Source organism: Hevea brasiliensis, chromosome 3 (genome assembly GCF_030052815.1).
Source record: "Hevea brasiliensis isolate MT/VB/25A 57/8 chromosome 3, ASM3005281v1, whole genome shotgun sequence".
Classification (NCBI taxonomy): domain Eukaryota; kingdom Viridiplantae; phylum Streptophyta; class Magnoliopsida; order Malpighiales; family Euphorbiaceae; genus Hevea; species Hevea brasiliensis.
The window spans coordinates 107,476,800-107,502,065 of NC_079495.1; the positions used below are offsets into that span (position 1 = coordinate 107,476,800).

The 25,266-nt window shown below is 31.5% G+C and overlaps 3 protein-coding genes across 12 annotated transcripts in view; 2 read left to right on the forward strand and 1 right to left on the reverse strand.

The window, feature by feature from the left end:
* Positions 1-8,059, forward strand: part of LOC110668146 (uncharacterized) — a 38,117-nt gene extending 30,058 nt beyond the window's left edge. Inside the window, exon 18 of one of the 2 annotated variants that reach the window (XR_009147732.1) lies at positions 7,990-7,999. Coding sequence is in view for 1 of the 2 variants with exons in the window: in XM_058144460.1 (XP_058000443.1) it covers positions 7,990-8,044 (55 nt within the window). In the remaining variant the exon portion in view is untranslated. Of the gene's footprint in view, positions 1-7,989 lie in introns of both variants that reach the window. The other variant, XM_058144460.1, reaches the window with a different exon arrangement.
* LOC110662520 (putative lysine-specific demethylase JMJ16) lies at positions 1,868-13,318 on the forward strand. Of its 9 annotated transcripts, none has more exons than XM_021821497.2 (13): positions 1,932-2,059; positions 2,952-3,013; positions 3,641-3,963; positions 4,134-4,205; positions 4,418-4,495; positions 4,623-5,144; positions 5,305-5,529; positions 6,150-6,311; positions 7,303-7,671; positions 9,134-10,562; positions 10,671-10,774; positions 11,953-12,150; positions 12,527-13,318. In XM_021821497.2, the coding sequence occupies exons 3-13, from the start codon at positions 3,646-3,648 to the stop codon at positions 12,854-12,856; spliced, it is 3,807 nt and encodes a 1,268-aa protein (XP_021677189.2). In that variant the 5' UTR covers positions 1,932-2,059; positions 2,952-3,013; positions 3,641-3,645; the 3' UTR covers positions 12,857-13,318. The 9 variants fall into 9 exon arrangements, with proteins under 9 accessions (XP_058000441.1, XP_021677191.2, XP_021677189.2 ...); XM_021821498.2 differs by lacking the exon at positions 1,932-2,059 and adding an exon at positions 2,089-2,581; XM_058144458.1 differs by lacking the exon at positions 2,952-3,013 and having other exon boundaries at positions 1,868-2,059; positions 3,641-3,948.
* Positions 13,319-19,939: 6,621 nt separating this feature from the next.
* On the reverse strand, positions 19,940-21,657 carry LOC110662523 (protein LIGHT-DEPENDENT SHORT HYPOCOTYLS 1). The gene has a single exon (XM_021821509.2). The coding sequence runs from the start codon at positions 20,906-20,908 to the stop codon at positions 20,321-20,323; it is 588 nt and encodes a 195-aa protein (XP_021677201.2). The 5' UTR covers positions 20,909-21,657; the 3' UTR covers positions 19,940-20,320.
* Between the last annotated feature and the right edge of the window lie 3,609 nt (positions 21,658-25,266).

Below are 25,266 nucleotides of genomic sequence, written 5' to 3' on the forward strand. Positions count from 1 at the left end.
TTGGCTACTGTGTATACACTACAGTAGAAGAGGACCAGTGGCATTCTCTGTGGATGAACTATTGGAGAAATGTAAATAGTTAGTTATTTGAATAGAAAATAATCGGACGGGTTTGAAGTGTTTTGGATATCAGCCGTAGCATGTGACAACTGCCTAAGGTATAATCGGGTACAATCGATCTGTGTTTAGAGAAATTCAACGATGGATTGAAGTGCAACATATGCCGAAAAGAGTAATTTGATTGGAGAAAACAAGAGAAAACTGTGGGTGGTGGTGTAAGGTGAGTTATCCTTGGAAGCTATCAAAATATAGTTGGTTTGCTGGAGCGGTTGTTTAAAAAATATTTTTTAAATATATTAATTTGAAAGTGTCAACAATAATTTAAAATAAAATTAATAATTTTTAATTATTATAATATTAAAATAATAAAATAAATTTTAATACAATTAGTAAATCTAAAATAATACTTTATTGTCTATTTAATATTGCATTTCTGAATAAAAGAATTGTTGTCTCTTAAAACAACACGATATGAGGTGAATTGAGTGTTAATTAAAAAATTTAAAGAATATGTGTAAATTTTTAACTGAGATACACAAAGAAAAGAAAATGAAAAAGATAATACAATAGATTTTATAGAGGTTTGGCTATACAAAACTTACGTTCTCTCTTCAAGACCCTCTTTAAGAATTAACTCCACTAAAATTTTTCTTTAGGTTCTCACAATCACCACAGAAGTAAACTGTTATTTTTTTATAAATCTCTTTACACTCAAGAGCTGTTTAAAACTCTATCACACTTAAGTAACAACAAATATTTCATAACAATCTTGAATTAACTTTCAGAACAAATAAATTATAATTCAAAATATCAAGCTCTCAACAATCAATTATGGTAGCTCAAGTTCTAGAGAGAAAAAAGAAAAAAAATATTTTGAACACAATGAATTCTCAAATAAATAGTTGTCATTACTTCTTTTTAGTATTAAATAGTATCTATTTATAGTTTTAGTAAGAAAAATGACCGTTTGAGATATATTAAATACAAATATAGCCTTTCAATCACTTAAAACTCTATTCTATCAAGTTTCAGAAACTCATGTTCGGCTGTTGAAATCCTTTATTTTGGCTGTTGAAATAATTTATATATAAAAAATAATTTATATGAAACTTATTTTTTAAGAAAGTGTTTCCTATAAAAATATTTATATTATTTAATTATAATATTAAATTAATATTATATTTTTATGTAATGCATGTATGATTTTTTTATATTTTAATAAAATTATCAAAAATTTTAAAAAATGATTTTTCTCTTCTAAACGGAGGAGATTATTTTTTTAATTTTGTATTGATTATTTTTAATACTTTAAATATTAAAAATATTTTTATAAAATAAATAAAGACTAAGATTCTATTTATTTTGTGGTTATATTTTCTAATATTTAGAATATTTAAAAAAATAAGTTAACGAAAATATTTTTTTAATTAAAAAAAATTAAATCATTTTTTAGAAAAATAATTTTTTCCTAAAACAATTTTATAAACTTTATCAATCATATAAAGATATAAAAATATTTATTTATATATGATATAAATATATATATCATTAATTTAATATTATAACTTAATAATAAATAAAAAAATATTTTTTTAAAAATTATTTTCATAAAAAATATAATATTAGTAAATTATTAAGTGGGACCCGCAATGCATGCATATATACCTTCATTTATCAAATAATGAATTTCACTTCTTTAATTTGATGATACAATTACTTTTATATAAATATTGAATGTCTTATTTTTTGACACATCATATGTACCCTATAATTAAATTATAATACGTAGAATACACAGGAAGAGGAAACTGCTTAACAACTTCACGCGGCGCCCGTAGAATTGTGCATCGACAATTGCGAGGTAGCTGCCTACTACAACTCAGCATTTCACTTTTTCTTCCTTTTTCTCATCCACTACTCACCTTTAAGCACAGAAAAAACTCAATTCCAATTTCAAAACTCTACCTCTCCCACGCCCATCACCTCTCCTCAGCCTCAGGTGAGCCACCAAAATATCGCCAATTTCTCGCGTCTTTTTCACCTTCTTTTTCAAATTAAAAAAAATAAAATTTTCATCTCTTTTTTTTTAAGAAAAAAATTTCATCTCTTAAACCTTCATTGATACCATTATAATTAATTAATTTATTTATATTCCCGGATTACCCCTTTGCAAAAGCTGTCTTGGCCGTACATCAATTTCTAAGATCCTTAATTTTTTATGGCTGCATAACTATTACTGATTTCTAAGGATGCCCCCAAAATTAGAATTGAAACCTACTCCTTCTTGTTGTTGTTATTAAATAATAATGATAATAATAATAATATTGATAATAATTGCAAGAAAAGGGTGCCTAAATTTCATACTTAAATCTCTTTGTTTTTTTGGGTTTCAATAAACAAATTTTTTCTCTTTGATTTGTTCTTTTTTTTAGATGAAGATTAGATGTTTCAAGATTTTTTTGTTGAAAACACATGCCCCATAAATTTCTTCCGGATTTGCCCTTACCCTCTCATGTGAATTGTGAGTTCAATTTTTTTTTTTCTTCTTTGATTCCATAAACCCAGATTTTTGGTTTCTAGGGTTTGGTTATGGTTGATTTTTTTTTGGTCATTGTTGATGTTTGAAAGGTGTGGTGTGGTGGGTCTTGTTTGTCATATTTGGATTTGTGGGTGCCCTTCAATGGAGAAGACTTTGTTTTTGCTGTAGGAAAAAGAGTGCTTTCCCTTCATGCCATCTGGTTTAGGTTTGGGGTTAGGGTTAGGGTTAGGGTTAGATCTACTAGAATCAGATTTTTTTTTTCAATTTTTTTCCCTTTTGAAATTAGGGTTTTTTTGGAATATCTTTTTTTTTTTTTTACTAATATTTTTGGTGCTTCAAAATCTGGGTGTAGTGAGAGTGGTGTTTAAGCTGCTTTCAGTGAAGTGGAATTTACAAATTCTGGATCTGTAACATGTAAGCTCGAATTCTTTTTTTTTTTTTTTTTTTGTCTTACTTGTGAAGGTTGTGGCCGGGTTTTGTGAATTTGTCATTGAATTAAATTATTTAGGTTTGTGATAATTGGTGGATAGATTTCACTTTGATTTATAGTTTGTATTGTTTCAGATCTTGATGTTAATGGATTTTGTATCTTGTCCTTGATGATGAATTGTGGTTTATGATGCTTGGGTTCTTTCAATTTAATAATTAAATCACATCAATAAGGTTTTCAAAACATAATGCATGTTGTGGTTTTTGTCTTTTAAATGGAAGCTGATTTGATCATATGGAGATACTGAGATGCAAGTCTAACTGTTTTTTGATCAATTCAATCATCTACACGTATCTTGATCTTTTTGTCATTTCACTCCATTTGTTACTTTCTTCTGAAGTAAAATTAAGCTTTGCGAATTCCTTATTAGAAAAAGTTGTATTCATGGAACAATGTATGGATGTGCTAGGGACTAAATTGATATGCCAGATAGCTGAAGGTGCTAAAACAAATGAATGCATGGAATTAGGTTCTTATATTATTGAACTGGCTGTTTGCCCACAATGTACAAAGAAATAATTAGAATTAATATTCTTTATTATTTTGTGTAGTATTGATGGGAATGGAACTCATAAGATTTTGCGTTAAGGAAGAGAATGATGACGTTCCATCAGTTCCTCCTGGTTTTGAGTCGTATGCTGCTTTCACTTTAAAGAGGGTCCAAGACGTTGAAAAACAAGAAAATCAAGGTGTAATTACCTGTTCAGCCTCTGTAAGCTCTTCTGAATTACAGTCAGTCAAGATGGAAATGGATACCGACCCTTGTGCTGACACAAAAATTAGAAGGTCTCTCCGGCGTAGAGCCTGGATAAACTATGGAAAATTGGACAATAATAGTTCGGAGGATGAATCTGATTTGGTAAAGCTTGATCAAGTTAGTATTGGGTATTATTGTATAGTATCTTTTTTTTTGGATACTTATATGCACTTTCCTTCTTTTTTTTTTTTTTTTTTTTATTTTTTTTAATATAAATGCCATGTCCCTGTGCAAGTGCAATAGGTATGGATAGTGCCTTTACATGCCAATCTTCTTTTTAATTGCAGAATCTCAGTTTAAGGCCTCATCTTCCCAAGGGGGTTATTCGTGGGTGTGCACAATGCAGAAATTGCCAAAAGGTTAGCTTTAGTCAATTTTTTTTCACATGTGGGATATTTTTGTTTAGTCTGGCTACTGGGCTGTAGCTTGCTGCAATTTATGACAGGCTTCCAAGGCTTGTAGATGGTTTAAACCCTTTTCAACCTGATTTTATATTTATTTTACTGTTTTTTTTTATCACTCATCCTCTGTCTTCTAGTATAATGTAAACGATAGTAATTCCTTGATGTAGGTCACTGCAATATGGCATCCTGAATGTGCTCGCAGGCCTGACCTTGAGTATGCTCCTGTGTTCTACCCTACTGAAGAGGTTTATGCTATTTCTCATAGTATTTTAATTATCCAGATTTCAAGATCTGTCTCACATATTTTTAGATTTGAGAATTCTTTACCTTTAAGAATTAGAATTTCTGAACATGTATACAACTTTTTTCCAGGAGTTTGAGGATACTATGAAATACATAGCTAGCATACGGCCAAAAGCTGAACCATATGGAATATGTCGCATTGTTCCTCCTCCTTCTTGGAAACCTCCCTGTCCTCTGAAGGAAAAATCTATTTGGGAGGGTTCTACTTTTGCTACTCGTGTCCAGAGGGTTGACAAACTGCAGAATCGAGCTTCAATGAAAAAAATGTCAAAGCTATATAACCACACCAGAAAGAAAAGGAGAAGATGCATGAGAATGGCAGTACATTGTGGGGCAGATATCGGAAATGTCTCAGGGTATAATGATGCTGGTGTTTGTGAGGCTGAGTGTTTTGGGTTTGGACCTGGTCCAGAGTTTACTCTGTACACATTTCAGAAATATGCGGATGATTTCACTGCCCAGTATTTCAGGAAGAATGATATGAATAAGGGAGGTAACATGGCAGTACTTCATGATAAATGGGAGCCAACTGTGGAGAATATTGAAGGAGAATATTGGCGGATTGTAGAGAAAGCGACTGAAGAGATAGAGGTATTGCATGAAAGTTGATAAGACTATAAATATTATTATTTTGGGTGAAAACACTTATTTGTATCATCATATGCTGTGTTTGCACCATCTAACCTCTCTCATTCTTGCAAAGTGAGTTACCAAGTGAACCGTAATACTTAATTGTCATTTTGTCTTGTAGGTGCTTTATGGGGCTGATCTGGAAACTGGGTTTTTTGGCAGTGGGTTTCCAAAATTGTTCAGTCAAGTTGGTTCTGATGCAAATGAACGTTATGCAAAATCTGGTTGGAACTTGAATAACTTTCCGAGGCTTTCTGGATCTGTCCTTTCCTATGAAAGTGGTGATATATCTGGTGTTTTAGTGCCGTGGTTGTATATAGGAATGTGCTTTTCCTCCTTCTGTTGGGTAAGGTCAAATGTATCTTATTCCTGGCATAAACCAAATGTTCAGCTTCAAAACAGCATGAATAAATATTAGATCGGTACTGAGATAAATGTGTACCGAGTCTCTTTCTTATATGTATATGTTTCAATTTGTGCATCATTTGTACGCTAGGCTTCGGTGTGGGTGTACGTCAATGCATCTTTTAGAACTATATTATTATGTGGCGATGATAATTGATAGGTGAAAGCTTGATAAAAAAGGAGAAACGTTATTACTATTTTCTATTTTCTTGCCAAATGATATCAAAAGGCAGTAACCTAAACTTGAATCCTTCCTGCTGTGGAATAAAGCCATTGAGCTATATCCAGTAAATATTGAATAAAATTTTCAAACCTTTAAGGTTTTGTTGTTACAATTCAACTTTCGATTTCAGTGCTGATTAGTCAACTCAACTCAACTAAACTAAGCTTTTATCCCAAAAATTTGGGGTTGGTTATATGGATTCTCTTTTTCAACTCAGTGCTGGAATTAAATCGTCTGTCTAATTGGAACAATGCCTGGAGCGTTAAATCCATCTGTTCATTTTGGATGCTGATTATTACCAACTCTTATGTTTTCTTTTGTTTAATATTCTGAAACAGCATGTCGAAGATCATCACTTATATTCACTGAATTACATGCATTGGGGTGCTCCAAAAATATGGTATGGGGTCCCAGGGAAGGATGCCATTAAATTGGAAGAGGTTATGAGAAAGCATTTACCTGATCTTTTTGAAGAACAACCTGACTTACTGCATAAGCTGGTGAGTAAAGGTTCCCATTATTGTGTTACCATGTTAGTTTCCCATAGCATAAAAGGTTGCTTACTTGGCTGTTGTTTGGACTTGTTGCTTGTTGACTAGCAGAACTTGGACCCAAATACTTTTCAATTACTTTTGCAACACATTAGTAATTAGCTCAGATGGGTAGTATTCTGCCATTTTGGTCTTGAATTCTCTGTTTTTTGTTATGAGTCTCATCTGTAGTATTATTTACTTGTTTTGTCCCCTTTACTCAAATACTCAAAATTTTCAAAGTTCATCTGTTTTCTCTTCTATGTTTCTTCTTTTATCTGCTATATAGCTCAAGGCAGGCTTTTGAGGGAAGTGTTCTAGTACAGCAAATAGTTTTGTCTTTTCTTATGGCTTATAACGTTCTGCCAGAGTTTGTTTCTGAAAATGGAGGCCTTCCAAAGAAGTGAAGCTAAAATAAGATATCCCTGTTTCTTGTCGTGTTATGAACTCTATGTAGTTCCATGATTGAATAGGATGAAAGCATGCTATTCAATCACTGGAGTGGAATGTCTTAGTTTGTGGCAAAAGATATATGCCTTTAATTTTGATTATGAAAGTACTGTCACAACTCATCACTGATTATTATTGCTCAGCTGTCACTTCCTTCAGCTATAGTTGCTCTTTTTTTTTTTTTCCAAACCCATCTGCCCTCTCCCCTTCTCTCTCTCTCTCTCTCTCTCTCTCTCTCACACACACACACACACACACACATTCCTTATGGGTAACTCTCTACTTGTCAAGAGGAGAAATAAGAAAAATTTTATTCTTAGAAATGGATTTTGTGGGAAGTTAAGTTGAAAAAATTGATAATCTTTGTTCTCATTTTATCATGAAATTTATGGAGATTCTAGGATAGCATGAATAAATTTGATAATTTAAAACTTGTCTTTTACCTGAGCAGTTTGCACTTTTCTCTATTTATAACTCTGTCCTTGTTCTGATCTGTTAATTTCATATGCAGGTGACACAGCTTTCTCCTTCTGTACTAAAATCTGAAGGCGTACCAGTCTATCGGTGTGTACAAAATTCTGGAGAGTTTGTTTTAACGTTTCCTCGAGCATATCATTCAGGGTTTAATTGTGGCTTCAATTGTGCGGAGGCAGTAAATGTAGCCCCTGTTGACTGGTTGCCCCATGGACAGATTGCTATAGAGCTTTATCGTGAGCAGGCGCGAAAGACTTCCATCTCCCATGATAAACTGTTGCTTGGAGCGGCAAGGGAAGCAGTGAGAGCTCATTGGGAACTTAATTTACTGAAAAAGAATACAACAGATAACTTAAGATGGAAAGATGTATGTGGAAAGGATGGAATATTAGCAAAAGCACTCAAGGTAAACTTCAGCTCTGTTTATTCTTGTTTCTTTTGCAATGATTGACTTACTGGAATATTGCAATTTGAAATTTGTCTGATTATTCAAGTACTGCAATTTGAACAGGTTATAAAAAAGTATTGTAATAATTTGGTGTTCGTATGTTTTTCTGCATTTGTGAATTAGGAGTAGGGGTGGCCGCGGTCTGGTTTCGAACCGGAACCGGATCGTCAAAACCGGACTGAAACCGGTCAAAACCAAAACCGGCTTCAAACTGGACCGAAACCGCCCTTTTGCTATTTGGTTCAAGTTCATATTTTTCAGCAACCGTGAACTGGCGATTCCGAACCGGATTGAACAGACGGTTCCGAACTGGACCAAACCAGTGATTTAAATACAAAAGAACTCAATAAATATCTCACCCTACTCTTAATTCATTTATATATATCATTAATTCTCTACACAATTATTCTATACACTCTCTTTAATTCTTAATACTCTTTCAAATTCTTTCAAATTCTCTAAACAATTATTTTCTATACTCCTTTTAATTCTCAATACTCTTTCAATTTTCCTACTTTATTATTTTATATGCTCACTGAAATTTTCAATACTATCTTAATTATTTTGTTATTATTTTATATCCGTAATAAAATTTACAATACCCTCTATTCTATTTTATTTTCTCTTTTGTACTTTTTTAATTATCAATTATCATATACTTTTTTAAAAAAGGGCATGCAATAGAACTAGAAATTTTGATTCCTGTAAATTCTAAAGGGATACATAGGCAAAATGAAGTTCATGCATCTTTTTTTAATTTCTTTAAAAAAAATTAATTTCATGTATAGTTTTTTAATTAAGTTCAAGTCTTTGCTTATTAAATTTTTCTTAAAGATAAATTATTTTTATTCTCTTTTTTCTTATTTTATTTTTATTAAAAGATTTCTAAGAAAAATTAAAATACTTTTACAAATATAACTTAAATTTTAAATCAATAAAATTTTTCTCTAATTTTTTTCGTGCAAGTCGCCCTTAAACTGCCCCTAAATCGCTTTCAAACCGTTTTAAACCGTTCTTCTTCAGACCACTCTTCAAATTGTTTTAAACCGGGACTCAAACCGGAACTGGCGGTTAAGGAACCGTCTTCCAAACTGTACCATGGCGGTTTGGTTCAGGTTCATGATTTCATTGAACCTGAACCGGCGATTCCTGAACTGTGGCCACTCCTAATTAGGAGGCTAGAATTTGGATTTAGGACCCAGTCTAACTCCAATATTTAGTAAAACTTAATATGATGCAATCAATCCAATAAAAGAATTAGTATACATGGTCAATATAAGTTTGAACATAGTGGAGGAGTTGGAATTGTGTGATTAAGCATAATCAATAAAATAAAAATACTAGTAAATATGCGATAAAACTTTATTTTGTTCTATTTTGATTTGGGATTTCTTTTTCGTTTTTTTTTCCCTTTCTCTAGGAACGTGTGGAGATAGAGCGTGTGAGGAGAGAATTTCTTTGCAAATCTTCACAGGTGCTGAAGATGGAGAGCAATTTTGATGCCACAAATGAAAGGGAATGTAGTGTCTGCCTTTTTGATTTGCACCTATCTGCAGCAGGATGTCCTTGTTCTCCAGATAAGTATGCATGCTTGAATCATGCAAAGCAGATGTGTTCATGTGATTGGGGTACCAAATATTTCCTATTTCGCTATGACATCAGTGAATTAAACATCCTTGTTGAGGCATTGGAAGGAAAATTGAGTGCAGTTTACAGATGGGCAAGATTAGATCTTGGACTGGCCCTGACATCTTATGTCTCCAAAGACAATTTGCAAGATTGTAAATTTTCTTATTTGCCAGATAGAAGAGCACTTAAGGAGGCGAGATCAAAAGCATCAATTGATCTTCTTAGAGATGTGGACGGTAAAGGAACCACCAGGGAAATCACATTGACTTCAATGAAGATCTTTGGTGAGACTTATTCGGTAGAAAAAAAGACACCTTCTGAGGAAGGCACAGAGACATCATCTATGTCCTGTAGTTCTTTTCAAGCAACTGAGAATCAAAATCACTATTCAAAGTCAAATGAAGAATCCGTCCTTTCTTCTATCAATTTAAGGACAGCAGTATGCCAGCTATCTCGAGAAGACATGTCCTATGCTGGAGACCTCGCTTCATCAGAACGTGGAATGAAAAAACCTTCAACTTTGGGCCATGATAATATTAGTCTTCGTAGTGATGAGGAAGGTGACGAACCAAAGGAATCAGTTGTAGAAAGAGCAACAGAAATTTCTCTTGCAAAGCACTCAGAATTTTCTAAGAGGTCATCTAGTTCTGATGACGACCCCTGCAATGACAATAAAGATTCAATCTTAATTGCGCCTGTGACTGATGCTGCAGTGATTAGTAAAAATGATGTTAGCTCTTCCCCTGATCCTGATGGACAAAGGAATAATTGTATATTCGATCTTGTAAAAGTGAAGGATGACCAGATTCAACATAGTAAAATAGTTCTTGCATCTAACGCAGCAGACAGCTCTTGCCATGCAGGCTGTACTAGTGCAGGATGTGGTAAGAATGTTCAACAGTCTTCAAACATGAGAGAGACCAGTAAGGATCAAAATATGGCAATTGCTAGGTGTCCACAGCCACAGCATTGTGGCATTGCAAATCCTAATGATGAGGATAAGATGGGAGCAAATGCCACATCAAATCCAGTGGATAACTCAAGAACTATGGCAGGTAGCCCATCTTGCTCACAAAATAATTTGGACCGATATTTCCGCCAGAGGGGTCCCCGAATTGCCAAGGTAGTGCGAAGGATTAACTGTAATGCTGAGCCTCTGGCATTCGGAGTTATACATCCTGGAAAATTGTGGTGTAACAGCCAGGCGATTTTTCCCAAAGGTATGGTGCAGTTGTTAACTTTACAGAGACCAGAAATTCCAAAAACAGTTCTTTAGGATAAAAAAAAGGTGTCACTTATATTAACAAAATTTGCTCTATTTGATGCAGGATTTAGGAGCAGGGTTAGATATATAAGTGTTTTAGATCCAACAAATATATGTTACTATGTTTCAGAAATTCTGGATGCAGGGCGAGATAGACCTCTGTTCATGGTAATTGCAAAATTTTTTCCCTATAGCCTGGAACTGCTAGTGCATCACAAGATCAGACAACTATGCTATTTTGCTTATTTTTTATTTGTTAGCCTTAATAAAACTCTTAAATAAATAAGTAAAATGTGGAATGATCATCTCCCTTGCAAAGCCTTCAAAATATTTGTTATGATAGTTCGTAAATATAATTGGTACCTAAAATTGATGTGATCATTGAGAATGGCCTTGTCGAGGATGTAAGAGCTACTAGAATATGACAGCTGCTCTTAACATGCTAAATTTCATTGCTCATGGTTGTGGGACTTTTAACTTGTGACGGAATTTCATTGGCATATTAGCAATATGTTAATGGCTTCTATGGTATTGTATTTAGTGGGGATAGCATTTCTAAAGATAAAAATGAATTGCAGGTATGGGAAATGATGTACTAGATATCCCTGAAGAGTTGAGATGCAAATCCCTCTAGATTCATGATTCTTGACAACTATTCATTAGGGCTGTGCACGGTTCTTGGGGGAACCGAACTGAATCGAAGAACCGAACCGACGGGAATTATACCAAACTAAAGTTATTTTGATACTTGGTTTGGTTCTGGTTTTTCATTAAGAGTCGAATCGGAACCATACCGAAACCGAACCAAGAACCGAATTTATACATATGTTTTTCTATATTTTTTTAGATGTATTATATACTTTCAATATATATATGATTAATAAATAGCTAAAAAATATATTATATGATATATTATATATTAATAATCCAATTTAAAACTTAAATACTGATTCAAGTATGACTTTTTAAGGAAATAGTTACATAAAATTATTTTAAGTATCAAGAACTGAACTGGTACCGTATCAAAATTTCAGCTCGGTCCCGGTTCCTAGGCAAACTCCGAACTAAATCGGAACCGAACACCCCTACTATTCATAACTGGAAGTGATGTTTATGAAATGCTTCTTAAAAACTTATTGTGTTCAAAGCAATAGAGCTGTGAGTAAAGTTGTGGTTGATGTCATAAATATTTTCACTTGTAGTAGTCTTGGCTGTGTATTTCTAACTAGAGGGATGGATTGAGATTGTTGTCAGTGTTGCATCAAGATACAAAAAATTAAATAATGTTTATCAGATTTGAAGCTGATATTCAAATCCTAAATATGTTATGTTCTGACATTTATTAGGTTTCCTTGGAGCATTGTCCAACTGAGGTATTCGTTCACCTTTCCGCAGCCAGATGCTGGGAAATGGTGAGAGAGAGAGTAAATCAAGAGATTACAAAGCAACATAAATTGGGAAGAATGAACTTACCTCCTTTGCAACCTCCTGGAAGTCTTGATGGCTTTGAAATGTTTGGGTTTTCTTCACCAGCAATTGTTCAGGTAAATTAACTGTGGGGCAGATCATCCTTTTTTCCTCTAATCATGAGCTTTCTTTCTTGTGTTTCTGGATGACAGTTTTGTATATGGTACAGGCACTGCTTCCATAGCACATACATCATAAGATTCTGTTTGTACTTTCACAGTTCCATTTTATTTTAAATTGAGGGTGTTGGGGATCTGAGGTTGATCGCCATCCATGTTAGCGGGGAATAGCTTCTTTGTTGAAAGAATTAAAAATGCACTTTAAATGGCAAAAGTTGCATTGGCAATTCATGGCAACTTCCTTAGAAAATTTTTATTTTTTAATTCTTTATGGAACAAATGCTTGCATTGAACAACAAATTATATACATCTTATATTTATTTTCTTTAAACAGGCCATAGAGGCATTGGATCGAAATCGAGTTTGCTTAGGTTATTGGGACTCCAGGCCCTACTCACGGCCTCAGGGTCAGATTCCACAACCTTCTCAACCCGAAGAAAGTGGAGGCTATATCCAGGGAGCATCTGAGGAACATAATAATGAAGGAACTCCAGGGAGTAATCTCCTACCTGAGGGAGTTGATACGATACTCCAAGGCTTATTCAAGAGGGCAATCCCAGAAGAATTATGCTCACTGAGTCGAATTCTTAACAACACTAAGCCAACAGTTGATCGAGGCTTAATAACCCTTCTTAATGAAGAGATTCACAGTCGCTCTAAATAATTCATTAATTTGGTCGCACGAGGCTCTGAGACTGAATTTGCCATTGCAATATTTTCGACTGCTGTATATTCTGAATTCTCACTTTCACGTTGCACATACATCTCCATTCAATATACTCGATTCTTTTAGAGGGGGGAAAATAGAAAAAGGAAGGAAAGGACATTCATAGCAAAGGAGAAGCTGACAATGTGTCTGGTGGATACTCCCATTTTTGTGATACAGTGAGCAGAATGCCTTCATGTGGGGTTAAACATGCCATCTGTATTCTTCTTCTTGATTCTTGACATTTTCTTTGCCTAGGAGATATTCCTGACATTGTTTGCTCCCTAAGCTGATAAGCTGAGACAGGATGAGAGAAGCTTATGGAGCTTCTTCTGATGAAAAAAAAACAAAAAGAAATTAACTAGAATGGTTGAACTTGCCTACAAACACTTCAGTAGAATATTATGATGTTCTTGTGAATCTTTCGTGGGCATTTTATTTAGCTCTATTTTATTGTGGGATTTTTTTTTTTTTGCTTATACTTGGTCTTTTGAAATCTAAGACACCACTAGAATTTATAACCTATTAAATATATAAATTTTAAATATTTATATCTTTAATTTAGATTTAGGCAATAATTTTCCTTTATCGTGAAGTGATGCATTTACGTGGGTCTTTCAAGCAACTAAAAGGCGCTCAATTAAGGATAAAAGAATTAATAATGTTAAAAAATTAAGAATAAAAATATTTATTATTAATAATAAAATTTTAAAAAAATTAAAAATATATAACAGAATTAAAAAAAAATAATAAATGTGTTTTTAAAATTAAATTATCAAATTATTAATTTTTCATAATATAAAATTAAATAATAAAATAATTATAATTATATAATTATCTTCATTCTATTGGTTTTCTATAGTATATAATGATCACCACTTGGTTCTATAATTTTCCCTGAAATTGGGGCGGTCAGATTTATTCCTAATAGCTGTTTTCCTTTCTTAGTAAATTTATTTAAAAAAAAAAAAAAAAAAAGAGAGAGAGAGAGAAAATTGACATTGGAATAACAATGGGTGTGCGCCTTTCCTGTTTGTTCCTATAAATAGCAAAGGGAGCAAAGCACTTTAATGTATGAAAAAAAAAAGGAAAACCATCCAACGGCAGAAATCATTCCACGTGGAACAGAAAGCAAGGAAACTCTAGATACGAGGCCAAGGTAGTGTGTGAGAATTTTCTGTTGCCGACATTCAATGCCTGTTTCCACGTGGTTGCATACGGTAGGTGGGGGCTAAAGAGGTTTACACGTGTCAAATGTCTAGTAAAGCGTAGATTGCCGGATCTTTTTGTGTACGGAGTTGAAATAGAATCAGGGGGGAGCTGGCTGTGCTCTTCTATTATTACCGTTGCCTATTATTATAGCTTACAACGGCTTGGCCGTTTGGTTTCCCTGCATCGTCACCTCTACTGCGATGAGCATAGGCTCTTTTTCTTTTTTTTAATACAAAATTTACATTTCATAATTTAAAAATAACTAAAATTTTAAAAATATAAAATAATATCCTCTCATTACTCATCAATATTTTATTTACTAAAATATTATTTTACCCAATAATTTTATATCCTAGAAGTCATTCTTCTCCGTTTATTATTAATTCAATCTAATTTATTTAAAAAATAAAATTAAAGTATTGTAAAATATTTCAAGAACTTAAGCATTCATTTGTTTCACAAAAAAAGTTTTTTAAAAAATATTTTTTAGCATTTAAAACTTTTAAAAAATTAGTTATTGAAAATTATTTTTTAATTAAAAAAATTATTTTTAAGAAAAATTACTTTTCTTTTTTCAAAAAAAAAATAATTTTTCATTTTTTAAAATTTTGATTATCTTATTAAAATGTAAAAATATTTATATCTAAATAAAATGAAAACATACAATTAATATAACATTACAGCCAAATAATGAAAAATATTTTTGTAAAAGATATTTTTTATAAAATTATTTTTAATAAATAAATTATTTTTAATATATAAATTATTTTTTATAAAATAAACCATGTCTTAATTTATTATGTTTTTCTATATACTCACACATGGGTGACATATATAAAGTAAACTCAAAATTAAGCTAGTTGAGATTTTAATCCAATATGATTTCATAGAACTAACAAATTTATTTAATTAAAAGAGAAAAGCTAGAGGGAAAAAAAAAAAAAAACCTCTTACCTAAGTTTTTTTTTTTATTTTTTAAATAACCTATCACTTTAGTTAATTAATCAATTAAGTGTAAATTTAAAGAGAAATTATTATTTAAATTTAGTTCATCATAAATTTAAAAAATAAAATTTATATAAAAAATAGAGGTGATATCTATATATATTTATATCTTATATTCATAATAAATTAGAGGTGATTATCTTTTTTATTTGTAAATGTTTGCAGCGACTATAATATTGGAAGTAGGGTTCACGATATACGAAGTACTTTAGGGCATGCATGGTAATAAGTAAGGTTGGGACTTGGAAGTAGTATGGCTCTAAGTTCATACAGCCATGGGCTATTCACCATTCTTTTTACCAGAAAAGCTTTTACCAAGTGCATAGTCCCTTCAAGATCTACCGGCGAGGCCCATTTGGATGGAAACACTATTTTCAAAGCAGAAAACTTGGGTAAAATTAAAACGGTAGAATAAGAGGATATTGTTACCTCATATTTAAAAGATCAATATATAAATCTATCTAAATAATTAGAGTAAAAATAGAATAAATTAAAGAATAATCCATAGTGTACCAAAAAGGTGGTGAATGCTAGTGTATATTGCATTAACTGTGAGGGAATATCAGCTTAAGATTTTAAAGAAATGAATGAGACTGAGCACAGTACGTTGAAGTGTTTGAGTTAGGCCATTTATGACTAGGAGGGGGAAAAGGGAGCCCACCATTAGGGTTTCTTTCTCAACATTCAATGGAATCATATATTTCTTCATATCATAGAGTACAACTTTGAAATTTCTGCTAATATATTGTACCAATTGCATATATCATATGACAAAAAATAAAGGCATTCTCACTTTGCAAATCAATCAGTACTAATCGACACATACAAATATGAAACTTTAAAATTTTAAAGATGAATCTAACATTATTGAATTACGGCTTTTCATGAAGTGGAATATTTCTAATAAAATATAATTTTTATAATATATTTTAGGGTTAATTTTATTAGCCAATAATTAACACTCTAATAAAAAAGATTAAAACTAATTTTACATAATATTAGTTTGATTGCCATACCACAAGTGTTTAGCTCCCTAATTCTCTAATTTTTGTTATTAATCTTTTTTTTTTCAATGAATCTCTTTGTTTAAAAACAAAATATTCTTTTTAATCTTTTAGTGTAAATCATTTATCTTTGACAATATTATGTAAAATACAAATTTATTCCATACTATTTTTTAATTCAACAATTAGAATATATAATTATTTTAATTCTTTTAAAGTGAATACAATATAATAATATATAATTTTGAGTGTAAAAATCAAAATTCAAACTAAATTGAAATTGAAATTGAAAATTAAATTAAAATCAAAAGTACTTATAATCAAACCAAAATTTAAACAAAAATTTAGTTTTAATTCCAATTCTTAAGAAAAACTAAATCAGAACCAAAATTACGTCCGAAAAAGCATCTCACAGTTGGGATAGTTATGAATAATTAATATTTATGCTCCCAAATTTCCACGTATTTTTACCATTAAACCCTCCAAATGGAAACAAGCCTCATGCGGATAAGAGCTCTTCATCATCTTCGAGAATTCGAAAGAAGAAATGGAATCAGAATTCTTTTCTTAAATGAAAAAAAAAATATTATATATATATATATATATATATATATATATATATATATATATATATCCGTTTGAATGCTGCCTTGACCTCACAAAAATTCTTACGCAATTAGTTTTAAGTACACATTAAATCACTGTAATCACCGTCAGCTTAATAGAATTAGTTCTGTAATGAAAGTGATTTTTAACAGATGCATTATTAATTAGAATTTTTCTTCTCTCGACTTAAATATTATAAAATTAAGATATAAATATAATACGAGTTCTAAATAAATTAAATTTCACGTTTATATCTCGATCCATAATGGATCGAATTTAAACCCAATTAATTAATCAAGTAGCTCTTATAAATAATTTTAATAATTAAAATAAAAAACTGAATAAATCCACAATTATTATAGAAAAAAAGATAAAAGGAAAGAAGAAAACGATGAATGTTTTTAAACTGCAAATAACAATAATAATAATAATAACATCATAATTTTTAGAAGGGGTTCATGAAATTGTACACCTAACTTTGAGAATGGGTTCATGAAATAAAAATGCTCATAAATTAAATAGGTTACTACATAATAAATCTAAAGCAACAGTGAAAATTTCTTGTCATATATGTTTAAATTAGAAGTTGATAATAGTAGTTTGAGAATCACTATGGGCCTGTTTGGCATTACTGATGAAACTGTTATTGAGAAAATTACTTTTTTAAATATACTAATTAAAGAGTATTAAAAAATAATTAAAAATTAAATTTGATCAGTTTTAGTTTTAATCGTACAAACATTAAAATAATAAAATAATTTTTTCTAAACTACTTTTCTCAATAACATCTAAAATTGTGCTTTTTATTTGGCATTGAGTTTCAGACCAAATTGAGTTTCAGAGTCTGAAACTCAATGCCAAATATGGCTTATATCTGCCTCTATTACCATCACATAAAGTAACAGTTTGATTATGTTTTTACAGAGGATAAAAACCGCTTCCTTGATAGGTGTAAATCATTGCTATTGTAACAATTCTAATAGCAATTTTGTTAAATTTTTTACATAATTTATCAATTTGTTTGCAATGGTTTCAAATTATTACAAAATTGTTGCCTTTTATATATATATATAAAATAAAGGCAACAATTTTATAACTGTTGCTAAGAAATCGTTGCTTTAAATGTAATATGCAGTAGTAGCTCCATAACAAATTTACAGCCAGTTGCGCATTCATTAGAGAGCAGAATGGTTATATGAACTAACAAGAAATTTCACCAAATATTTCTATTTGGTAAGAACACAGTTAACTGAAACCATTCCATTAGAGATCTCCTCAATAATGCCAATAAGACAAATGAATTTCAAAAGAGATATCTTAATTATGCTAACCCTAGCTTTAATTTCCCACACAACAACAGATATAACATGCATGCAAACATATGGTTGAATATATCAGCACAGCTCTTTCTTTAATTTAATTTTAATTTTGAAATTGTTGTGTGTAGGGCTCATTTCAAAGGCCATGTAATTCCTAGTTAATTAGATTTGTGGTTCTGTTCTTCGTTGAGTAGGAAAGTCAAATATTTTTCCTAAGGTTCGAAGTGGCTCGAAGGATCTATACAAGTAGGGCTCTAAGCTATAGTTTATATTGTGTTTTTCAGGGTAAGTTTATGGGAGCTGGAGAACTAATGAGAGAGACATAATTGTGTATCTAGTAGACAAATTTTCATAATTTTGATATACAACAGAAAGGAAACACAGAAGAAGAGATATAATGAATTCTGAATCAAACATTTATTGCTTCAATTCGAGCTTTTAAAACTTAAGTAATTGCATCCAATTCCAAATTATGATGGTTAATTACAATGTTGGAAGACTAATCCTTAAATAATCAACCTATAAATAAAGCTATCTCAACTAATGAAAATTTATTCGATAATAGGAAAAAGAGGAGAGTGGTCAATGTGTTTAACTCAAATATAAATATATACTAAAGTTGTTAATTAAGCCTGCAATAAGCCTATGTATACACCTAAAGAAAGGAAAATAATAACTAAGATTAAAAAAAAAAAAACTCAAAATCTAATAGTTATGTAGCTTGAGTTCATCAAATCCAACAAGCAATTCACTAGAAAATCCGCATGGCATGGCATGCATAAAGAAATTAATTGAAATTGACTTGACTAACCTAGCTAGTAATTCTTTTTTTTTTTTTTTTGGATAAGCAAGCTTATTAAATGTAATAATAATATATGCCATCCGACTAAGACTGGTCAATAGAACACCCAATACTCTCATCCTATTAGTAGGGAAAATGAAAAAACCTAACTAGTACTTAACTTTGATGATTAGTTGCGTGTAAGCTTTAATCCCATAGTTGGTAAAGTATCACTTAAATTCTACTAAAGATCAAGAAGAAACATGATCTAGATCACTGATGACAAATGCTTAGCTCTTTCCAAACACCAAAATCTTTCCATTCGAATATAATATATATATGAGATCATCTCTCTTCAGTATACGTTCTTATTATAAGCAATATAATAATATAGCACCATAGAGGCAATTCCAACATCAACTAAACAAAACATAAAACCATATTGTTAATCCAAGTTTAAATGATTGTTGGTCCAAGTGGATTATAAAATATAGCCACCCAAATTCTCGAAATTACATTTCTTAATGCTGGGTTTTGGATGTACAATTTATTTATTAATTACTTTGGAACTTGTGTGTTTTTAGCTGGCATCAATATTAGAAAAGCTGAATCAAATTTTTTGTCTGTATGCCTAAATATAGAGTCCTTCACATTATCTTTAAATGGATACCTAATCGATTTCACTGTTCATGGGCTCGTGATCTCCCACCAACTTTTAAATGCTATGTCCTTCACCACCAGAAATATTTCATTTTCTAGGTTAGTTCTTTACAAATGTTCAAATAAAAGTAAATGCATCTTTGCATGAGATAGAGAATATTATACAAATATAACTAGCATTGTATCTACTACTAGTGATGCCTTCCATTCTAGTAGACTTTAATATTATATGAGAGATGCTTGAGCGCAGGAATTAGAAGATTTATTACATAGATGATTAAATTACTATGTAGACTTTTTAATATAGTGGAGTATATAGTTCTATCTAATCATCTGCTATACACAAGTGAACTTTCATTTCTGTTTTCAGGTTTTGTGTACAGAACAGATAAAATATCTAATTCCCACAGAAAGGGTGAAACAGCAAGCTTAAGAAGAGACTAAAAAGAGCATATATATAACAACAAGTACTTAGATTATATGTTCAAAGTACAAATTCCATATATGACCACAAGTACAAGATTACTTGGTATCATAATTTCTGCTAAAAGTCTATTATCACTAGATTCACTATTACTAGCACTACTGATTACTGGTACTAGCTCATTGCCAGGCGGTTTGTCCCTTAAAGAGTAGTTCCAATTGTACCCACAAATCCAAACATATGCTCTTAGAAAGCAAAGCAAAGCAACGTTCATTATATAACCATCTCTTTATAGGATAAAAATAAAGGAAGAGCAGAAAAATAATACCCATATAGATAAAGCTGCTGGTGATAATGAGCCCGCATCATATAGCTTCAATGCAAGCTTCTCCTTGTTCATATTTTAACTCTCTAGGCCGCGCCTGAATCAGGTGGTGGTGCTGCTGCTTGAGGTGTTGATGTTGCTTTTGGTTTAGGCCTTTTTCGCTTCTTCTCATAGCTAACTCCCCTTGCTTTAGCCTGAAAATCCCTAACCTCCCTCAAGTAAATCCTCACTGTTCTTGCACCAAATGGGTTCCCTTCAGGCCTCCCTCCATGCTCCTCATAGGCTGCTCTGAGTCGTCCGATCAGTGCATCAAGGCTTCCCCACGCCTGGCGGAGAGGGCATGGACAAGGTGCTGGTGGGTTAGGGAGGCCGAAAAATGGACAAGTTTGAGTGTGGACTTTAGTCTTGCCAAATTGATCAAGATACGTAAGGAATTCAAGAACATGGGCACCACTGCACATGGGAAGCGAAAGAGGGGGCCTGTGATTCCTAAGATACTGGCAGAAAGTGTTCCAGTCTCTCCGCTTCTGGTTCTCATAGCGACTTGGAGTGGAAGATGGGGAAGAGGTTGCGTTTGGTGTGGTTGAAGTGGTGGAGGTCCTGGAGGGCGTGATCGAGCCACCCATTATTGGGCTTGAAAAGGTTGGGTTTGCTGAAGAGGATGCCAAATCCATGTAAACAGATGATATAGATAGGATTAGGGTTTTCCTGCTGTCTTTATCAGGATCCTGCTAATAGATTTGTTTTTGCTGTAGGGTTGTCCTGATTCTAGCTGCAGTTCTTCTTCTTGGGTGTCTTAGTACAGTTTTTCCCCCTTGTTGCTTACTTGTGAGAGAACGTGATGACTAAAGTAAGAACCCTAGAAAGACAGAGACAGACAGAGACACAGAGAGGCAGCGGTTTCTTGTTTTTCAGGTGATGAGGGATAGTTTATCGCCTTGAAATGGAAGAGTTAAGAAGCTTTGTTGTTATCCTCCTTGCCCCTGCAGGAATGGGTATTTCTTGAGAAAATAGAAGTAGAACACAAGAATAACCAAAAAGGGGATCAATAAGCAAGAATTTGCATGGCTTCCCAGTCTTCACGATAAAGAAAGAGAGAAAAGGAGTTTTGAAATTGATGGTAATTAAAGAAAATGGTAAAAATTTGAAGGGGAAACACAAGATTCTAAGCAAAGAATGGCTGCTGTCTGCAAGAAATCTTTAAGGACCGCAGTTATTGATAGATGGTATCTGAAATATGCTTAAAGAGAAGATCAGACCATCAGATTTTTTTTCCAGGAAAAGAGCAAGCAACTCAAGTTAACACTGTAGATAAAGTTAGAAAGAGAGAGAGTGAGGGGTAGCTAGGGAAGGGGGAGAGAGATAGAGAGTGAAATAGTCCCACTGGCATTGGCTATCTGGCTCAGTTAACACTGTGTCCCTCTGATAATAACTAATAAGACAAGGGAGTGTTTTGTTTTGCCATAATAGGACAGGTCTGGCAATAAGCAGAATGGATGGTGACCCAAGAGCCACAACACAAAAATGCTGTCACTAGTCATTGTTACCTTTTAAAGCGCGTGCTCATCACTTCCCTCTAAAAGTATAAATTTTCATTTATTGATTTATCAAGGAACCTTCATAGCAATTGCTTATGTACTCACATCCAAAATCTTTGTACCCTTTGCCTTAATTTTTTCTTCATTTCCTTTCCTTTTGTTTTCTTCTTTAAATCTCAATTATAATGCCTTTGGCTCCAATTTTTAAACACTACATTCTTCCTTTTTGCTTCCTAATTCTCTGCTTGTATTTTCTTCACATATTAAGAAAATGTGATTGTGTCCTTTTCAAAGTTGGTATAATATATCCATAAGATTTAATTGAAATAATATAATATACATTGTCTTGCTGTTTGAATAAAGAATATTTATTAACAATGTCAGATTAAGTTTATTAGGTGAGATGGGAGAAGGAAAAGGAAATTAAAGTTGTGCAGTGCAGTATACAAATTGATTTGTTGGAAACACAGAGTGAGTATCAGCATAAGCACAAGGCAATAGTTGCTTTTTATTATGGCTATTTTGACAATAATGCGTAAAGATGATGTGTCTTCATAAAGTGCCTTCTCTGCTTTTTTTACTTCTTTCTTTTTTTTTTTTTAACTATGAATTTTTTTTTTTTTTTTTTTTTTTATAGTTTCGCTAATAACTGATTCTCGTCCATTGGGTAAAACTGCAGTAACTAGAGATTCTTACTCTGCAACCCTAGTTAAGGGGTTTGTCTAACTTTCTCAAATTATTTAATTAATTTTCCCAAACCCTACCTCCCTATCCTCGTCCCAGGAACATAGAACGTGATGAACTAGTGATAAGTTTTTAGTGTTGAAATTCAACTCCAGTTTAACCTTTTGCATTAACATGTAAAGATTAAATATTATTTTTGTTTGATACGTGGGTTGATTAATTATGAATTGTCTACAATTTTGACAGCTTAGGATTTATGTCAGAATTGATAGTAAGTATCATCTTATTATATTGAATTAAATTAAGAATACTAATATCTAACAATAAACTTTAAATTTAAAAGAATCATAATCGTTATATTTGAAGAATTATCGATTTTTATAATTAAAAAAAATAATTAAAATTTCAAGATTACTATGTTTTATGTTAATTAGTTATTGTGGATATAAAGGTTTCAAGTGAATTTAAAATTGTGTTTAATAATTTTGTGTAAAGAAAGGTATCACCAAATTAAATAGCTAACGTACCCTAATAAAGGGAATATTAAGATCGAATTCTTTAAATTTTTATATTATCTATATATAAGATAGACAATCTCATGATTCAAATATAAGATTTTTAATTAATTTTATAACATCGAGATAATTAATATAAGATATTTCTCTTGAAATTTTTATTGCTGGTGTTTCAACAGTAACAGACATAGTCTACTTTATAATTGATATATATTAGTGGATAGAGCTAATAATTTCAATCAATGCATCACTCAAAGATTCCTACTTCTATAAGGTTGGTGGAATCAATTTAAAGGGATGATAGAAAGCTACCTCCACCATCAATGGCAAGGAGAGAAAAAGGAAATTAGAAATTTACACAGGGGTGGTGTCACTTCAATCTTGAGGAAAGGTAGGTGTTGACCCATTTATGAACCTAGACCAATCACTCCACAAAAGGGCATAGAAAAATAAAATAAGGGACATTGAAAGAGCATTAACAAATAAGAAGCAATCAGTGATTTGAAGCAAGAGGTTAACCTTCCACTCAGAGTGAGGAACAGACTTCCCCCATTTGGAATATAAGATATGCAATTCATGCCTGGCCCAATAACTTTGTTTTTGAGAAAAAAAAAAAAATTGCTTAAATATTATTTATGGACTTAAAAGCTGAAGTAATCTAAAGCCTGTTAAGAATACTACGTTTGGACCTCATCTTGTTTACATCTTATAAACAAATATATATAAATTTTTATTTCCCTAATATATACTTGCATACCTTTGTAGACTACAAGTTCCAATTATTTAAATTATCTTTAGATGATAAAGATTATATCAATCAATATTAATTTAAGATAAAATCGACTGATTGATTGATATGATAAAGATAAATTTTACGTGTACGATTCATATGAAATTAACGTTTTATTCGTATCGATAAGATGAATAATGTTTTATTTATATCAATAATATAATTTTTTTTTTTTTTACAATTAGTGCTTAAAAGTGCCTAACAGTAAAAAGGATTTTAAGGGCCCAGCAAAAGATTCACCACCACTAAGTTGGTAATTAAACATAAAGTTGAGGACAAATTAACCAAGTAAAAGTGAAAAAAAAGGTAAAAAAGAAAGTTAAAAAAATGATTTGTAATCTCATTAAGTAGATAGTGTAGAGAAGGGGGTTCAAGTTTTGGGGTTTGTGATTGTAAATTTGAACAAGTAATTGGATATGATTATGATTATTATCATCACTAAAGTAGATATATAGAAAAACTATATGTTATAATGGCTATTGCCTAGGGAATTATTGTATCCTAGGAATAATAAGAAAAGTGAATAGTATGCACTCTATGGTACAAAAAGGCAACTCAGTTTACTTCCTTTTAGAGTAACAAACAGTCAAACACAACCCCCTCCAATCTAAAAACTGTTCAATAGTTGTGTCCCATACATATACCTCCATTATCTTAACTGCTGGCCTGGAACCAAGGATTTGGTCTGCTGCCACCCCTTTTGGTTAAAATAACAATCCCACAAAGTGGATAGGGATTTAAAAAAAAAAAATTAAAAATAATATATTTTCAATAATCAAATAAATGATAAACATTTTCAAATTCAATTGATTTTGTCAGTGTAAAATGTGGAAGGTGTACAAAGTCTGAATCCATTAAAAGAGATCTCACAGTCTTAAATAATTTCAGTATGATTAAATTAATATTTTTATTTAATGAGATATAATTTTACGGATGTTTATAATTAAACAATTGGTGAATGAATAAGATACGTAAATTCGTATGGAAATTAGATAGGGAAATTAAAATATGTAAAATGACAAATTGAACGTTTCCATCTTACTTAGTTTTGAATTTACTTGTCGAAAGGTACTTCTCATTTTGTACTTCCATATATGACAGTATGCTTGAATGCAAACAAACAACCTTTGGACGTTATTGTTCCGTCAATTTACATTAGGTTTTGATAGACACAATTCAGGATATATAAATCCTTAATTTTATTTTTAATTTCTCAAATTTTAATTTTTCAATCAGTAATTCAATAATCAAATATACTTATTTTATAATCTAAATAATAGACAGTTGAATATATAAATTGAATATTTTTTAGAAACTTTGGCAACCCAAGGAAATTTCGAATTAATATATCTGGGCAAATGAAAATCAAATATATTGCTATACATATTTTTTTTTGTCTAAACTCGATTTATTATTAATTAAATGCATAATATATATGATGAGATTCACTTATTAACGTGTTTATGTTTTGAATTTATAACAAATAAAATTTTCTATTTGTATCA